At 32.7% G+C, this 18,807-nt stretch overlaps 1 protein-coding gene across 2 annotated transcripts in view; it reads left to right on the top strand.

Moving 5' to 3' along the window:
- The first annotated feature begins 364 nt into the window (after positions 1-364).
- The window catches only part of LOC146533513 (proton-coupled zinc antiporter SLC30A2-like), a 28,404-nt gene continuing 9,961 nt past the window's right edge, over positions 365-18,807 (top strand). The window contains exons 1-3 of one of the 2 annotated variants that reach the window (XM_085194411.1): positions 365-708; positions 14,849-14,977; positions 16,399-16,561. In XM_085194411.1, coding sequence (XP_085050537.1) covers positions 577-708; positions 14,849-14,977; positions 16,399-16,561 — 424 coding nt within the window. In that variant the 5' untranslated portion in view covers positions 365-576. Of the gene's footprint in view, positions 709-3,383; positions 3,512-14,848; positions 14,978-16,398; positions 16,562-18,807 lie in introns of those variants that run through there. The other variant, XM_085194412.1, reaches the window with a different exon arrangement.

The raw sequence follows: 18,807 nt of genomic DNA, 5'->3' as shown, positions 1-18,807 counted from the left end.
TAATCTAGATGCAATGTATATTTGAATGCATATTATTCAATAATATTATTATTTTTTCCGAAATTAAATTGACAGTTAATTTAATTACCTGGTATCATTAAATGAGTGACGTCATGATTTACTTTATACAATATCTGTGGATAGTTCGTTCTGTAATTAATGTTCAATTTTATACTTTGTATATTTAAATCAATTAATATAAAATATCTACGGTAAAGACATGACTAAGATAACATATTATATCTATTAGTACATTATATAATACTTCTAAAAATAAATAAAAATACTTTGTAAAAAAATCTAAGATAACAATTGTTGAACGTAAGTTTGTTATTTCAGTGCGATTTCCATTCATTTTCTTCAGTCGTCAATTTTAGCTAGTGAGGATTGGTGTTTTTACTGTTATTATAAACGTTCTATGTATTTTCTTATTAAGGACAAATTAACATAATATTATTTATTGTGTGCAATAGTATAAATCTAAAAGTTTATGCAAAGTTTTTCTCAAAGTTGTACTAATTTTAAGTTATAACAGAAAATGCGTTAAAGTTGTGTTTTTGCGATCACGGCGCCAGAATGTCTGATGAATTAGAGGCTAGAATGTGGGATGAGGGCGGTTCAAGATACGAATGCCGGGGCCGCAGTGCTTACTATGAATCGGCCTTCGCCTCTTCAGAACATTTGGACAGAGCCCCTTTGTTATCAGAGGTGAGATATAATGATAATAAGTAGTATAATTCACATATATTTGCGCAACGTATTGTCTGTTCAAACAACATTCGGTTTTATTTGTTGTACAACAAATGGTAATACAGTTATATTTTCTTTTTTAATGGATTCATGCAATATTGTGTTAGTATTATTTATTATCTTTAATTGTTTGAGTTTTTCTAGTCTTGATATATTTTTTACTGGAAAATATTTACTAGATCAAGGTGAATGATTAGATATTTTTATTCAACAAAATTTTTATGTTGGTTGCTTACTTTATAGCACACAAGAAAATGATTCAAGTCATGTTATGAAGATCTACTTTATTTTAATATGAATTAGTAGTAAGAAAGATACAACATTATTAATTGATAGCTTTTAATTATAATTATTTGTGATACATTATATAGTTTCTTTAGTGACAAATATTTCAAAATTTTAAGCCTTTGCATAATTACATAATGTATCTAATGTTACTTTAAGTAATTATAGATTCATATATATTATAAAAAATTTCATTTTCATTTTTCTTAATAAAATCAATTATTATTCTAGTATCATAAACTATTGCTCCATTAAATAATTGCAATATTTTATAAGGCCTTATGTATGTTTCAATAATAATATTTAATGCATTACATTAATATGTTATAGATATAAATTCAAATATAAATATATCCATAACCTTTACATATTTTAGTGACTAAAGACACTGTTGTAGCATCAAATCGAATTATTGTTTATTCAAATAGGATTTGCGGCCAGATGTAGTGTAAGTGCACGCTTGTGCACTGGTACTACTGTAACGGTTTTGGGTTCGATTCACATTTGAGGAAATTAAATATTTTCATTTGGTGGCTCTGGTGTCGAGGCAAAACGCGGCACTGAGCTGTCAAATAATTCATCGGAGGGTGGAGAGAGAGTGTCTTAACACTAGCCTATATGCGGGATATAGTGTGAAAAAAAACAAATAATAAATAAGTAAATAAATATAATCCTCCACATCACTTACCTAATCATAATAATAATTTTGCGATTGTGTATTTACCTGTAATACATATTGTCAATTAGGAATTTCCGTTTACGTATATAAATATGTAAATTGGCAACACTTACATGTAAAACTTGGCTAAGGCGTAAATAGTTATACTCTACACAAACATTATAATGTATATCACCAGGACAAATGTTTGACAAATATTATTGTTAAAACATAATATTAACAGATCTCAACTCCGCCACAAGTTTGATCTTCATGATATAATAAAAATATAGGCAGAGAGAACCTGGGAACGTAGTTTTAAGACACTTCTTTTCACCACTTTTCCCAGAGCAAGGAAATACTGAAAATATGAAATGACGTGTCGCGTTTATAGTCACAGGCCTGCGCCATCGCGAGATAATTAAAAGTAGCCATAAAAAGGTTTAGGTGCTTTTAGCAAGTATTCCTCGTTAAAATGACTGTCGAACCTATTATAATACTTACTTCCCTAATAAAGTAGTACTCAAACCTGTCTCGAATTCGCGTGGTAAGCAGAGTGTTTTGACACTAGGTTCTTTCTGTCTGCCCTAGTATACTATGTGGGACGAAATGTAACGCTAAAAATAAAATAAAAAAAAAATGAGTAGAGTAGCGTGAAATGTATTTAATTGAGATTGAGTTGAAATACATAAATTTCAAGTGAAGTGCTTTTTCTTAAGCTCACAAGCCGGACTCATTTAACAAACTTTGATTAAAGTAAAATCTTAATAAAAGTGCTTTTTGTGCTTCTTAAAAAAGAATTGAGACTTTCTATTAACAAAACAAATCTAAAAACTTCAGCTTTCTTAATTCTAAAAATTTATCGTATTTTTATTTCTAAAAGTGCCAGAGCAGAAAAATTTAAATATTAGTAACACTGGGGTGAAGATCGAACTCACAAACACCGGTCGAAGAATACGTCGCTTTCCCACTGCACTATGGTGGCCTTAAAGTATATAAGTAGGTACATATATGTATACCTAAGTATGATATCGTTCTTAGTTTTCAATAGTATAATTTGAGAACCGGTATTAAATAACTGAGACAATTGGTTCAATGAAATGAGGCTGTAAAGTGTAAATAATACTATGGGTACTAATACTAGTACCGGATTTACTCTAAAGATTTACGATGCTAGTCGTTTAGTTATGTACGGAAGATAAATGAGCACAATGTGTACAAAGGTGTTATTCATTATAAAGTAAATAAAATGTTATATTGCTTAAAGTTAATGAACATAAAAATGATAAATAGGTTTAATTTACATATTTTTCTTTATACCATTTAGCGTATGCCGTATGGAGTCGTCGTTTGATAAATATACCGGTATAATATATACAGGTATAATTATACCATTTTCATTTGCATTAGTTTTTTCTTATTAAAATAGCTTTGATAAATTACATTCTAACATTATATACTTTCTCATACACCATTTGTACACGAAAATAAATGTTTTGTTTTCAACTCTCTCTCAACTTTGTCTAAACTCTTTGGTAAAACTATTGGTTAGAGTGTAGGAGAGGATTAAGAAAAGTGTCATGAAAGCAATGCAAAATGATATGATATCCTCCCTTGCAACCCCCCGTCCCCCCTCTACGCGACTGTTCATTGGTGCACTTATGTAAATTAATCAATGACTACATACTTGTACAAGTACCCTCATTTATTTACACAAATGACATTACTAAAGCCGTAAAGTACTCACAGTGTATGAGCAACTCGTGTTAAGCCGCGGTCGCTGTTACCCGATAACGTGTTAACATGGACCAGTTAGAAGTAAGTGTTCTTTTTTTAAAATTATTGTTTTTGGAATTGAAATTGGAAGCTGCCATTGCGTAGACGTTCAGTGTTTCTGTTGAACTCGACGGTTGTGGCTTCAATTCCCACTGAAATGAGTTATTTTCATTTCTGCGCCCTGGTCACAGGACAAAACTCGGCGTTGAACGCACTGTCTCGGATTTGTTCGAGACAGTGGAAAACAATGATTATATTCTACCTACTTTGCGATAAATAAAGTTTATTAAACGGTTTTATTTAGCTCACCCCGTTTGTTTATTTGTTTGTTTGGGTCAAATTTAGTAATTGAAATTTAACCCTCTTCCCGTTAACCGATTGATCTGAAATTTGGTATACGCCTTTGATTCTGGTGACAATACAATTATCCATATTCAATATTATTGTGAATCCAAGATGGCCGCCGCTACAAGATGGCGGACAACTTAGTTTTTTTCAATCCCATCAATATGGATATCAAATGAAAGGGCTTGTCAAGTAGAATTCAGTGGACTATACAAAATCAAAATCCAAGATGGCCGCCACTATAAGATGGCGGACAAGTTAGTTTTTTTCAATCCTATCAATACGGGTATCAAATGAAAGGGCTTGTCAAGCAGAATTCAGTGGACTATACAAAATCAAAATCCAAGATGGCCGCCGCTACAAGATGGCGGACAAGTTAGTTTTTTCGATCCCATCAATATGGGTATCAAATGAAAGGGCTTGTCAAGTAGAATTCAGTGCACTATACAAAATCAAAATCAAAGATGGCCACTGCTACAAAATGGCGGATAATGTAGTTTTCAATCCCATCAATATGGGTATCAAAATAAAGGGCTTGGTAAGTATAATACAGTATACTATACACAATTACAATATGAATCTCCCACCTAAGTCAAGATCTGGTATCCTGTCGAGTACTGTGTGGCTATAGGGTGCCTAAAAATGATACGTCGCTAGGGGTACCACCCAAGGTAAAAGGTAAAAGCGCGCCGAGAACTGTATGGCACTAGGTGGATAAAAATGATATGTCGTTAGCGTTTTCCCCTCAAGATTCAGGCACATCTTGTTGTACATAGCCTTGTCCCTCTATTGGACCTCTGGGGGGGTCGTTCGTAACATTCTCCATTAACCTTGCAATAATGAGACATCGAGCCTCATTTCAACGAATTGAATAACATGAGAAATAAAAACTAAAAACTTAAAAATAAAAAAGTATAAAATTTTTTTTAAGTTAAACGGTTTTATATTGCAGATAAATGTACTAAAAGCTAAAAAATAATTTCATAGAAATTATGATTACTAAAATAAAATATTTCATTATATATCTAGGATTCTAGGGCGATGTCGTAGGGGCTATGTAAAAACTGCCGACTGTTACATAAACTTTGCCGTTATTGTATAAATTACAATACGTTTCATCTCCCACCTTGAGGCTGTGCCAAGTTGAATCAATTTTTATTTCTTCCAAGTTGTGTTATAACATTTTACATTAATAGTTTTGTTGCGGATATTTTGAATATATATTTTAGGTATGAATTCGGTTATATGCGTGATTTTCTTTGTGTGTTAACTAATTGACTGGGTTGATTTCTTCTTTTTTTTATGAATGTACCGCATATTCCTGCGTTGGCTAAAAAAATTGTGTCCAGACAATCCGTTAGGCGCTTTCTGCCCGATTTAGAGACATCGCCTATTGAATGGCGGAACTCAGTCGTTTTCACAACGATCCACTCCACTCCACTTTACCCCCCAATTTCCGAATCCGCCAAATTCTGGAGGAGTTGCGTGTTGAGTAGCGGAATTCAACTTAATTTCCCCGAGTGGGAATCGAACCTACAACCCATGTTAATAGTCACTCGCTTGTGCCTGACTGATTGAACAGATGATAATAGAACATAATAAAAATAATATTAAAGATAATATTGTATAATAACTTTTTAATATCAGTGTTGTATGAATTGTCTTTTGGAAATATATTTTTTTTATAAAGCATTACGAAAAGTTGATACGGATATGAACCTAAAATATAAATATTTATTATTTTTTTATCTTCATCCATTGTTTCCACTGAGTTAGACGGGCTTGGGTCACGTCATATCTCTTACGCTTGAACAACTATTATCAACCTCTTCATACATGCACCCCGGAAGTCCTTTTGGCATTGTATTTTTGGAGTCAATCGTGATTATTACAGAATTTAGTACCTAACTAAATACGAAACGAGGCTGCCCTGAAGTTAGAGGGTTGTGCAAATTTGAATGTGGGACTTTTCTTATTTTTAATTATTTATAGTATGTAGTAAGTAAGTAACCTGGATTATCCCGGCCGGATAAATTTATCGCGACGAAGTTGGGCAGAGATATTTTATATTTTGTCCCTGTGTCTATTCTTAAGATGGTTTTAATTTATTTCTATATATTTTTTTTAAAGTATTATTTCCCACTTAGAAAAGAAAAATACTTTTTAGAAAACACATGAACTTACTTTTGGAACCGTCTAAGAGGCGCGGTCTCAAATCCCACTACGTCCAAATTTTTATGTGTTTATTATTTAAGTAACTATTAATGTATAGTATTTCCAATACCTAATAATATATACAGTGTATAACGATATAAAATCGAATGAAATACTTATTTAAGCTTAATATATCAATCTACATATATGATTCAAAACAAAATGCTATTAAGGTAGAAAATTTCGAACTCATACAAGAACACATTTAAACAATAATTATTCATTGTTAACTTGAATAATTACAAAGTGCTACATAATAATTTATTCTCAGCTGATAGGTATTGTGCCGAGACGACGCCATTCCGAGTGACGACGCGACGTTGTACTTGTAACAATCAAATCATAATTAAAATTTACTCTACAGTAGTACTTTAAAGCCGGCCTAGTGGCACTGTTTGTAAACGCGACGGTTGTAGGTTCGATACATGAAATCTTCATTAAAAGTATGAAATTTACTTCTTTTTTATATAAAAATGCATATTGTTAATATATTTCCCCTTGTATAATCCAAAAAATACATTTATTTTTATGTAAAGGATTTCAAAGTAGCTCTTGCGCTTTTGATCTTCCACTTCTCAAAGAACCCACACTCGAGTGTGGGCTTTCTTTGACATTTTATGAGGAAAATATTATATAAAAATGTAGTGATTTGTAGTTCATACTAATCTGAATTTAATAACCAAAGGTGATATTGTTGATACATTATGAAGTAATACCTACCTATTAAAAGTAACTTAGCATAGTAAAGTAAGTAATAAGACAGCGTCGGACTTTACAGTCAGCAATGGTTATGAATTCGAATCCGATACGAAAAAAAATATTGTTTTTAAGATTCGGTATTTCAAAAGGAATAAACGAAATCTTTATAGGATCCGTTATCCGTCTGTAAAATATATAAACATGTCTTAGACAAAAAAATACAATTTCTAAGGTCCACAGTCATAGCACTTGTACAGCGTTGAAGTTGTTATAGAGGATTATGTTGGGATTCATGGAAATCCTTGCATTAATTAGTTTAACATGTAAATTATCTTATAATTAAACTAATGAACCATATTATATTATGTTTTAAGCCTTATATGAATACATTAATTTTCAATATTACATGTAAATCTCCTCCATCGGTCACTCCCTAAATGCGGTAACTACTTTTATTTAAGATTATCCAGTTTACCTGGTCTGGGTCTATAATATATATGTACTTATTTAGAATAATACTTAATAATTTTAATTTTGTTTGCCATGTGGAATCCGAGGCCTGATAAAAAAATACTTATAACTTATAGGTAAGACAATCTCTTTCCATCCATTTTAGAGAACCCTTTTCGGACAGGGAATTCAAAATATTTTAAATATGATCATTTGAATGAACCCATAACTATAGCGAGTACAGACACTACGCCAGAATTTGCTGTGTAATGTATATTACAGGTTTCAGAGAGACCCTGAGAGTGTAAAGACACTCCTTTCTTCGCTTTCCGGTCGATTTCGAAATAGAGAGAATTCAACACGATGTTTTATCTTAAATTTGAATTACATTTAGAACTAAAGTAATTCAATTTTATCGTCTAACGCCAATTGAAAACAATAAAGTTTTGATCGCATACATATTGATTGTTTCTTAGGAAACATAAGGAATTGGGTTAAGCTTATTTTCAATGCAGCTATTTTGTTTTATATGCAATGCGTACATCCATTTTATAAGGACTGGAGTACCTACTACATTTTTATATACGTAAATACTATTTCTACGAATCAATCAAAAAATTTTGAGATTATATTTAAAGATTTTTTGGAAGTATATGCATAATAAAAAATACTTAGGCCGTCGTGGTGTCTAACTGTAATCGAATAATTTTTATATCTCAACAAGACAAAGTTCGGCGTTGAGTTACGATATGTTACCCTTTTTTTACAATTTATTTTTTTAATGTTACTGTTGTCGCAGGGAAATTGTTAATCTATATTACATTAAGCCATTGTGTACATAAGCTCCTTAGAATAAATTACTTAACTGAACACCACTGGCACGTTATATGTTTATGGATATCTATATGTTTATAAAACATACACATTACACGGTAATGGCGCTTGATAGTGTCTATTATAAAAAAGTATTCGTTTAATTATTCTTTTTAAATCTGTTTCACGCTGTATAAAATTGTTTTATCTGTGGCATTGGCTTGTACAATTTTTTTCTTGTATAATATGGTCGTATAAATTAGTAGGTATATTAAATTGTACTACAGAAGTCTGATAGTTAACGCGATGTTAGTGGATTCATTTGGGGGTATGAAATATTTTCTTTTTATACGTTCCGGAAAAGCAAGGTAGTGAATTCCGCCATTCAACATGCAATATCTCGGAAAATAGAGCGGAAAGTGGGGAACAGAGGATCTTACCACTGAGTTTCCTCTGCCTATGATATACTGGAAAAAACCTAAAGGCTCTTTCCATCTCATATGACGCAACTGTGCCATGACGGTGTCAAGAAGTTGATATATTTCACTTTATTCATTCAATTCATCGCCAATGCCTATACGAGAGTTTATCTTTCCAGTTAACCTGTCGTTAACCATTGAAGCCATACAAAGATCAGTAGATAGTTTCAAACGATAGATAGTTTGCTATCAGATCGGTTACTAATTAATGGTCTGTATGTTGTTGCTTTATAATTTATGTATTTATGTATAGATTCCAATCATTATTTGTTTAGCATTTACCTTATCAGGACACGCGCTAGCGTATACAGCCAAGTTAAAGAGCAGGAAGCGTGCAATTTTTAAAATTGGATTCACTTTCCTCTATTCTTTATTTATTATTCTCTTCATATTCTCATGTGTATCCATTTGTATACTGTTACTTAGTGGTTTGGATAAGGACAATAAAACTAGTAGTGTATTGTTTCAAGTGTAATGTTACAGTTTCTTATTCTTTCGAAATAACAGTTTATATGTCTCTTTAAAGATAAAATTATTTCAACAAATTTTAATATGTTACATTTATACAGTACATAAAATTAATGAAAAAAAACTTATAATATTTGTAAGTAATAGTTAGTTGTGGAATTCTTAGTAGAATACATAGACTTTTACTTGGCTACAAATATACAAGAAATATAGTACGGACATAAAAGACAGCGACTATTCGCAATTTAGCTCTTATCCCAGTTTTTTACTACTTTTACGTAACAATGGCGCCACGACGGGGTAAATTACTCGGTGCGGCTGGATGGAAAATTTAGACTCAATTGGCCACTGGCCATGCTCAGCCAGCAGACCGGATTAAATGTGTGTAAGGGATTATGGATATAGAATTATATTTTTACTAGCTTTTATCTGTGACTTTGTTCGCCTGGTCATAATATGTGACACATTATTCTGACTAACTAACTAACTAATTGCTGAAAGTAACTCTGATATCTCTTTCGGTACCAAAGAGAGATATTTAATTTCCTCGTGTGAGAATGAAATAGTTTCCCTTCACTAAACACAGAACCGCTCAAAAAGCCTTCAAATTCCTCGTTCTGGTAACGAGGCAAACTACGGCGTTGAGTTCTGCCACTCAACACGAAATACCTCAAGGATTCGGCGAATAGCGGTGAACAGAAGTGTTTTAATACCAGGCCCCCAGGTTCCCTGCTATGAGCGGAATATAGCGTGAAACAACAAAAAATGTAAGGCTAAAGAGTAAAAATGCAATTTCAACCGACCGTCGCCAGGTCTATTCACATTCAGTAGTCACTTACTCGTATATACATATTTGCCTTTTATGTTCGTATCCATTAGTAACAAGTAGTTGCAAGCTTTTAATAAGTAGGCTTAATAATATTGCATAACAAGTCGTTAAAGTAGTAAGTAAAGTAGATATATAGTAAATTATTTATAGAGAAAGCAGTAATAATATTTATGGCAAAAAGACGTTAGTTACAACTTTTTATTATACAAGTGCTAACGAATATGCTCGGAGCTACTTAACTAAATGAGACTGGTTCACTAGTAAGAGTTTCATTATTGAGGTCCTGGCTCCATCATCAGACCAGCACGATGCTACTATATTATTGTATTAACAACTCAGCCTCGTATAACTGCTCAGATTCATATAGATACGATTATCACAAGTGGGTCAAATTCAGTTTCTTAGATTTTATTACATAGTTGCATAACCGCAAGTTGACCCAATAAATACGCTTCCCACTGGTTTGGTGACACTACATCAGTGTATGTAATAACCAATATAATATTATAAAAATCTTCAGTGGCCGATTGCCCTGAAATTTAGTACCGTACCGGTATATATTCCCTCTTTAAGATATACATAAATAAGAGTTTTGCTGACGGCTTTGCTTACGTGGATCGTGTGATCATGGATATTTTTTTATTTATCATTTCTTTTGGGTAAGCGCAAAAAACACTTTCATCATCATCATCATCAAATCATCAGCAAAAAATATGATAAAAATATGATTTTTTTTAAAATATTTAGTTCACTCATTCCAAATAATCGAGCCTGTTTTAGACTTTTTCTAGGCAGAGAGCGGAAAATTCATGAAAGTAACATTTTCAAAGTCAAGTTGATATGCTGTAGTAGTTCTTTGAAGTAGAGTCTGACATTGGCTCTTAAACGTTTGAGAGTGGAAAGCTCATCTAAAATTGCCTTTGGCGTTATATAGCTGGATAGTAAACATTATTATGTACATACATGTGCGAATATGCCTTTATTTGTATAGTTTATTTTTTAGTTTATCATTTTTAATGTATAAGCAAAATGGGTTGTAAAACAATACTTAAATATATTTTAATTCCTTAACATTAGGTTCCCAGGTTCCTTCTGAATACCCTGCTAAGTACGCTATGCAGCGTATACAAGTCCATAATCTAAATAGAAATGGACTTAGCAGCCGTCTTTACTTATTCTTAGGTCTTAGGTCTATTTCCTTACAGTTTAATATATTGCAACACGCGCCGTAAACATGCCAATAAAAACCCCCATAAAACTCACATCTATCGTCTACTGTAATAGATTTTGTAAGCTCAAATTGTGTGTGTATATTTTGTAAAGGATGTAAAATACGAGTAAATAGACATCAACCTGTGGGTTCGATTTAATGACTGCAATATATTATAGGTGTTATTCGCTGATTTTAAATGTTAAGCGAATGGGAAAAAAAGTATATTTTTGCTTATTAAAATTACTACCAAAGGCGCATAAGCATGTGACTGCAAAAGGTGACGAGTTATGGGTTCGATTTCCACTCGGGGAATGTAATATTTAATATTTTTATACAGAATTCGGGGGAAGGTGGGGAACGGAATGTCTTAATAATAGATTCCCGGGTTCCTTCTGCTGCTGCTGCTTTGTGCAGAACACAGTGTAAAAAAAATACTTAAAAAATGACACACATAATGATAAAAATAATGAAATAGATTTATATATTTTTTATTGTATTAACTGAGAAATAATTTTATTTAAAACGTGTAACAATCGCGAAACAAAAGATTCAATTAAATTAAAACTACAAGATTTAGGGGAAAAGAAACAATAATGTTGCCAGATTACCATTCTAAAAAACCGCCAAGTAATTGTACATAATAAATAGTAAGAAGTTGGACAGTTAGTGCGCACTCGACCGTAAAGGTTCAATGCTGTTTACAATGTTAGAGTTACAAATGACCTGGTAGAGCTTTCCTTTTGATATAGATATTTAATAATTGGAACTGATGTTTGTTTTTTTAATATGTCTTCTCGTTTTTGAGCTCAAAATATTTTATGTTTTACTTATGGTGGGATTAATAAATATGTATATTATATGAAAAGAAAACTCGTTTAGGCATTATATGTAATAATAAAAATTTTAAATGTTATAACATTTATAAAAATACTTATATATAAAACTATACATTATATTATAAAAATATATATATTATAAAATAAAATAATCACATGAATGATATAAACAAACGGACTAAATGTCTGTAGAGTTATAAGTTTTTGTCATAAAAAATATGTTTATTTTTATAAATAAGTAAATATAGTAGTTAAATTTATTGGATCATAACTTCAAATATTTATAAATTGTATTATAAAAAGAATAATATAGTATTTTGTTCATGTCCAGGTCATTACTGCAACAAAACACACATGGACGACAGCTAGGATTTAATTTACACAAAATTACTATTAAATTTATAATAGTTTAGTTATAACTCATAGTATATGCAAGTACAGTGCTAAAGCAACATTAGGTCTTATTAAATCTTACTTAATGACCCACTTGTTTCGTATTCTCGCATAGTAATAAATTTGTTAAGATAATTACTTGATGTTTAGATAATCATAGCTAAGACAATCGGTGACGGTATTCTCTGTAATAATAATTTGGTTCTCATATAGCAGGTAGATGCATTAACTTCTTCATTAGTATTTTGCTTTTAAAAAAATATATTTTGGGTTGTGGGTTCGATTCCTACTCAGGGAAATTATTATTTTTCATTTCTTCGCTCAGGTTAGATCTGGCAATGTGCGGTGTTGAGTTTCGATACGTCGCGTCGCGGTGCTTGGGCAACGGAGTGTTTTAGCACTTAGTTCCTTCTGTCTATTATGCTATATGCGGGTTAAACCGTGGTTCATATTGTAAAAAAAGATAAATAAAATTATTCCTCTCAAGTAGTGAAAAGTATAGCCTTGGAATCCTCCAACTAGAATGCGGAATAAGGGGCGTGCCTCAAGATCTTGTTTTTCCACTTGTAAATTTTCAGTTATTTTCATGTTCATTGTTTCGGATTGTTTTCTTCTTGAGGATTTTCTAAGAGAGTAATTTAAGACTTTTCGAAGGTTGAGGGTACAAATACTTCCACCACCATGGACGACGGGCAACCACTTACCATTAAGAAGTTGGGCCCTTTGCTTCCCTATTATATAAAAAGTAGAAAATCGATGTCCAAATTTAAGGCATTTTTAGCTTTTTATTCTATATACGGATGTATGTGATAGCCGATGGGCAAAAATAAAAATATGTAGGAAATAGCCAAGTATAAAATATTTTGTACATCCTTCAAAAACTAATAACGTCCAAAATTTTATACTCGTATCTACTGCCGATTAACTTTGCCAAAAGATAGATACTTCTCTCCCAACAAGTTTGCGGCCTTTGAAGCAAAAGAACCATTAAGGTATCGGACTTTCAAGATTGCTAAGTTTCCCTTTTTTCAAGAGTCTGTTTGTTGTGAATTACTTTTATCTCTTTATTTATGCTTTTATACCATCGCGACGTAGTCACGAGTTCTGTGTGCTTAAAGCGGTGGGTTTTGGTTCTCATCTCATATGGGGTATATTTATATGACACTAGTAAATAATATTACTGTACTCGCAAAATGTGACATTGGATCCAACCACAAAATTGGATGTAGGTATTTTAAATTTGACTAAAATGATTAATAAGGCACCAAATAAAAGCGAAATTAAGTTTAAAAGTATATACCTATTTTTGTATGTAGATGTGCCTAGGTTTGTTCCAACATTATCAATAAATTTGCCTCTCCCAAATTGCATTGAGTAATGGTTGTATCAATTAACATAAAGTGTTCGATTAAGATTCGGCGGTTACCAATAGATTTTACCTCAAACGCATTCTAAGTTTAAATATATTTAACGGAAGAAAGCACCCAATTTTTATTTTAAATGGATTCCATCAAAATGACAGGATATTATGCCTAAAATACACTAAAACACTAAAATTAATGCCTCTGACCTGGGAAGAGCCCGCGTAGGATTCAGCGGAAAAGAAATTCCATTTGTTTTTTTCTCTTTTCAAGTTAACAATTCATAAATTCTCACATTTTTTATATAGTCCCTAAAAATATATAATTTTGTTAGACAATATAATAATCTACTTGAACAAAAGTTAATAATACCATTGTTAAACGTCCATCTACCAATAAACCACTCGACATCTTATCGATTTGTTGTTCGTAATAATATTAAATATCTGAATCGATAACAATGTTACATTCGCTTCGGTGAACCGAAAGATGAACGGATTGTTGTTTGTGAAATAATTACGCCTGACGTGGCGACATGATGGGCGAACTAAATTTTGTACATGGATTTCAATTTTCACATCGAAACGAGAAAATCGATATTTCTTTTTTATTTTATGATTTTTTTTATGATTAATTAGTTTTCTGTATTGGCGTCTGTTAAATGTTTGCGTGGAACATACGAGTAATAGGTAGGTTCAGTTAGGGACGACTGGCGCAGTTGGATAGTGTGTAAATACAAACTTTGCGGGTTTGATTCTCACTCGCGGGAATTAATTATTGACATTACAAAACAAATTGCGATATTGATTGCCTTCATAATGTCAAAAAATCAGGTGGAAAATGGAGAACAGAGTATCTCGTCGCTGTTTTATTTGTGCTTACCCTGGTACATATATGCTGGTCACAGTGTGAAATAAAAAAAAACTTTTTGTTATTATTATTTTGAGTGGCAGACGGAGAGAATGTACTAAAAAAAATATTATCATCTTCTATCTCATTTGCTTATAGACGGTGTGTAAGGTAGCGGAATTAAATGGCATAATTCGTTTTATTGCGAATAATTCAACTGACATTAAAATTACAACGACCAATTCAATCAATGCTTACTATACTATATATAATACTATACTATACTATACTATACTTACTATACTATACATTTGGCTAGGGACAGGACTAAGTATGCGAAGTTGACTGCCAACCTTCACTAGTTGGAGAGGCACTTTAAGAAGAAGAAGAAGATACTATATATAACTATAATAATAATGTTTTGTTTCAGGAGAGCTACACAGAAGTACCAGTGACGGCGTCGGGTGAAAACGACGATCATTGCCACTGGACGAGACCTGAGCCTCCTAGTGCTGTTCCACAACTTCTCATTGCGCTTGTACTATGTGCTATATTTATGGTATGTTTTTCATTTATTCAATTTATCTTCACGCTGTATCCCGCAGAGGGAGCCTAGTGTTAGGGAACCCCGGTCCCCATTTTCCGCCGAATTTTTGAGGCATTGCGTGTTGAGTGGTGGAACTCAACGCCGCGCTTTGCCTCAACACCAAAATGAGCAAATGAAAATATTATTTCATTTCCTCGAGAGGGAATTGAACCTACGAGTACATCCTGTCGCGTTTTCAGTCAAACGGTTCTGACCCTTCAAAAATAAAGTTATTTAATTCTTTGGACAAATTACAGAGTTGCGTTTCATTGCTTTTTTAGTCCCCTTTTACATTTTTTATCCATTATTCTTCTATTTTTGGAGCACGCATTGTCTGTAAAATGAAGGTACATTGGAAAAAGGAAACATTTGAAGAATAATCTTTATTTCCCCTACAATTTACCTTGCGTTTAATTTATAAAGTACCTAATAAAACTCTGTCAATGTCGTCAAGGTCTAAGGTTAAAACTAATTAAATGTTAAAAGGTGTCGCAATTGTGTACTTTAATGGTGGTATTTGAATGTTTTTTTTTGTTTTTATTTTTTATTTTTTTATTTTATTTTAAAATTAATTACAACTTAATTAAAGTCTGTGTCTTGATTAAAAGTAAGTTTCTGAGTGAATTAAAAATGGGCTTCCATTTTATAATTGAGACCGTCGTGGCGTAGTAGCACAAGCTTGTAACTGTAAACGCGACGGTCGTAGGTTCGTTTCTCACTTGGGGGAACTTTTATCTGTCCACGGAGAAGGTTGAAGCTAAAAAGTTAATTATTTTCTTCACTCACCAACTTTCCGCTCACCACAAAAACCAGCAACGAGATAAATGAGATTTGACGTCACTCAAGCTTAAGAATAAATGCATTCAGTTGTTTACGTCCTTGCCATTGATTGCACCGACCTCCCCCCGTCGTCACACTCACAGACCACCCCTCGCAAAGATTTACCGATCGATCCCTACTACTAGGTATATGTGTATATATATATATATATATAGCTATATTTTATATATGTAAGTATGTATGTATGTATATATTAAATGAGTCTTTGTTGTCTCGACGTGCACATGCTCGGAATATTCTATTTGGCGATGAGAGCAAATTGCTGTGTAAAATTGATAATGTTATGTATGCTTGAGACAGTTTTGTGTCTCACTTGGGAAATGTATGACTTTATACGCAATGGTTGTCAATTCGTTCTCCGCTTTGTTATGCCGTTATGCCCAAATAAATATTAAACCAAGCAAAAACGTTCCTATAATATATATTTCTCAACACGGGTAAAGGAGTGTCTTAACCCTAGGTTCCCTCTGCCTACCCTGCTGTGTGCGGGATACAGCGGGAAACTGATTTTAATATTTATTTCATCTCATATCCACATCATATTACATTTTTAGATCTGCGAGCTCGTGGGCGGATATCTGGCGGGCAGCCTGTCAGTCATGAGCGACGCGGCGCACATGCTCAGCGATTGCGGGGGGTTCGCCCTCGCCTTGCTTGCGTTCCGGTGCGCCGCGAGATCCCCCACGGCTAGTATGACGTATGGATACCGAAGAGCTGGTGAGATATTTTTACTTGTATATGTTTGTAGATAAATGGTTTATTTATATAGATCTAGGTGTAATTTTATTATACGTTCACATATTGTTATTGTGGGATCGATTTCCACCTGGGGGCGAAGAATTCATTCATTTTCGTTCTTTTTGGTGACAAGATAAAGTGCGGCGTTAAATCACGCCGCTAAACACACGATGTGTGAGAGAAAGTAGAGAACGGAGTGTCATAACACTAGGTTTTTTCTTCCTATCGTCCTGAATTGTAATACAGTTCAATTTTTTATAGTGAATTACATATGTTGTAATTCACTACGCTTGTATGTATTATCTAAGAGGAAACGATACCAGATTGTGATATAGAACGCAAATATTATAAGAACTGTTTTTATAATACCTAATATTTATAATTAAAATAATTTTCTTTCATTTTTTTAGCTTCACGCTGTATCTCGCATATAGCAGGGTAGTGTGAAGGAACCTAATGTTAAGACACTCTGTTCCCCACGCACCTCTAAATATTCTTAACCCGTGTTGAATCTGTCTTGTGAACAGAACGAGGGAATAAAAATAACTCGTTCTCCCGAATTGAACCCACTACCTCCGCGTTTACAGGACCGTCCCACGACGGCCTCAAAATTAGAAATATTCTAAAAGTTTAAGATAACAAATATCCTCTAACATCGACACGTGTGGGTAATACATTCCTTAAAACTTTAAATGAAAGCTTTTATTTACACAAATGTGCTTTACCATTCACATATCTACAATGTAATCATGAAACTCTTTTATGTTAATAAACTGTTAACCGGTCAAGAGCTTACTCATGTTATTGTTTATTTATGATACAATACAATATGATAATGTACGAGTAAGTACAAATATAAATATAATTGAAATCATTTGTGATATCACAATTTGTTTTAAACGTTTTCCCTGTAGATATCACGATATAGGGAAACCATTAAAACAAATTAGATTAAATAATAATATGTCCATCAAATATTTAAGATGAAAATGTTATATTCTTCAAACACGGATTTTAAAAAGAAAAGTTTTTTGTAAACAGTGGCCAAAAGGCCTTAAGAATTTTATTTTTTTTTCTTCCATACTTAAAAAAGAAATATATATTTTTTTAGAAAACATTTATATAAATTTGAACGTAGCAGGATACGAGTACATGTACATTGTACATATATCCTATCCTATCCTATATCTTATAAAACAAAGTCGCTTTTCGTGTCTGTCTGAACTTTCTAACTCTTCTTCTTCTAAACCACCCAACGGATTTTGATGCGGTTTTCACCATTAGGTCGAGTATTTCTCAGGGAAGGTTTATATATAGTTTATTATTTGTACATTCTTATGTAAATTACCATAAATACGATAAATGTGTATAAAGTGCTACCCGTTGAGACACTTTCGCGCATGCGCTGCTTTAATGGTAAGTACTACATGAAAATAATGTACTGGAGTATTATTCCTCTTAATAAGATCTACAAAAAAGTCCGCGACAGCATATTCGATTTTTTTAAGGATAACGTGTAGTGATCATATTTCTGTCTAAAAATTGTAATTTCAATATATTTTTTATTGTGAGGGATATTTTTCCATAATGGTATTAATCCTTATCCTTTAAAATACTTTATTAAATTTCTGCGTTAAACGAAGATAAAATTTGCTTTTTACACAATTTCGAAATTGCGAATAGTTTTAGAGAAAAACGCATTTAATTGTTAACACATCACGCCGTTTACACATCAGCTGTATCGAGTCAAGTTTTACTTATCCCTTACTCACAGTATATAAATAAGTATATAAGTTACGTTGACCATTTAATGTACATCAAAACTGTCTTTTACTGTTTTTCATTTTAATAAGTACTTTAGAAGTTGTTACAATATCAAAATATCATTGCTGCGAAACGCGCCCCGCGACGTTTTGCTTATACAAGCGCGTCATGAGCAGTCATCGGTGGTTCAGTGGTAAAATGCTCGCCTGCCACGCGGGCGGCCCGGGTTCGATTCCCGGCCGATGCATTCTATTTAATTCCTCATAGGCAGCCACGTAGTGCCTACCCAACCGGTGTCGCTGTTTTAACAGCATTAACCACAAGCTCAAAAAAAAACCCGCCTGCCTCAGCGAAGAAGATTTAGATTGTGTTATTTATTTGTGTTTATTTTAAAACAATTGGAAAATCCTTATTGGAATTACGAAAATGCGGGTTGCATTAGGGTTTAATTAATTTTCACA

The sequence above is a fragment of the Heliconius melpomene genome, chromosome 12, assembly GCF_056956725.1.
Source record: "Heliconius melpomene rosina isolate 202511_hmr_F chromosome 12, ASM5695672v1, whole genome shotgun sequence".
In the NCBI taxonomy this organism is placed as follows: Eukaryota; Metazoa; Arthropoda; class Insecta; order Lepidoptera; family Nymphalidae; genus Heliconius; species Heliconius melpomene.
This window is presented reverse-complemented; position numbering and strand designations above follow the sequence as displayed.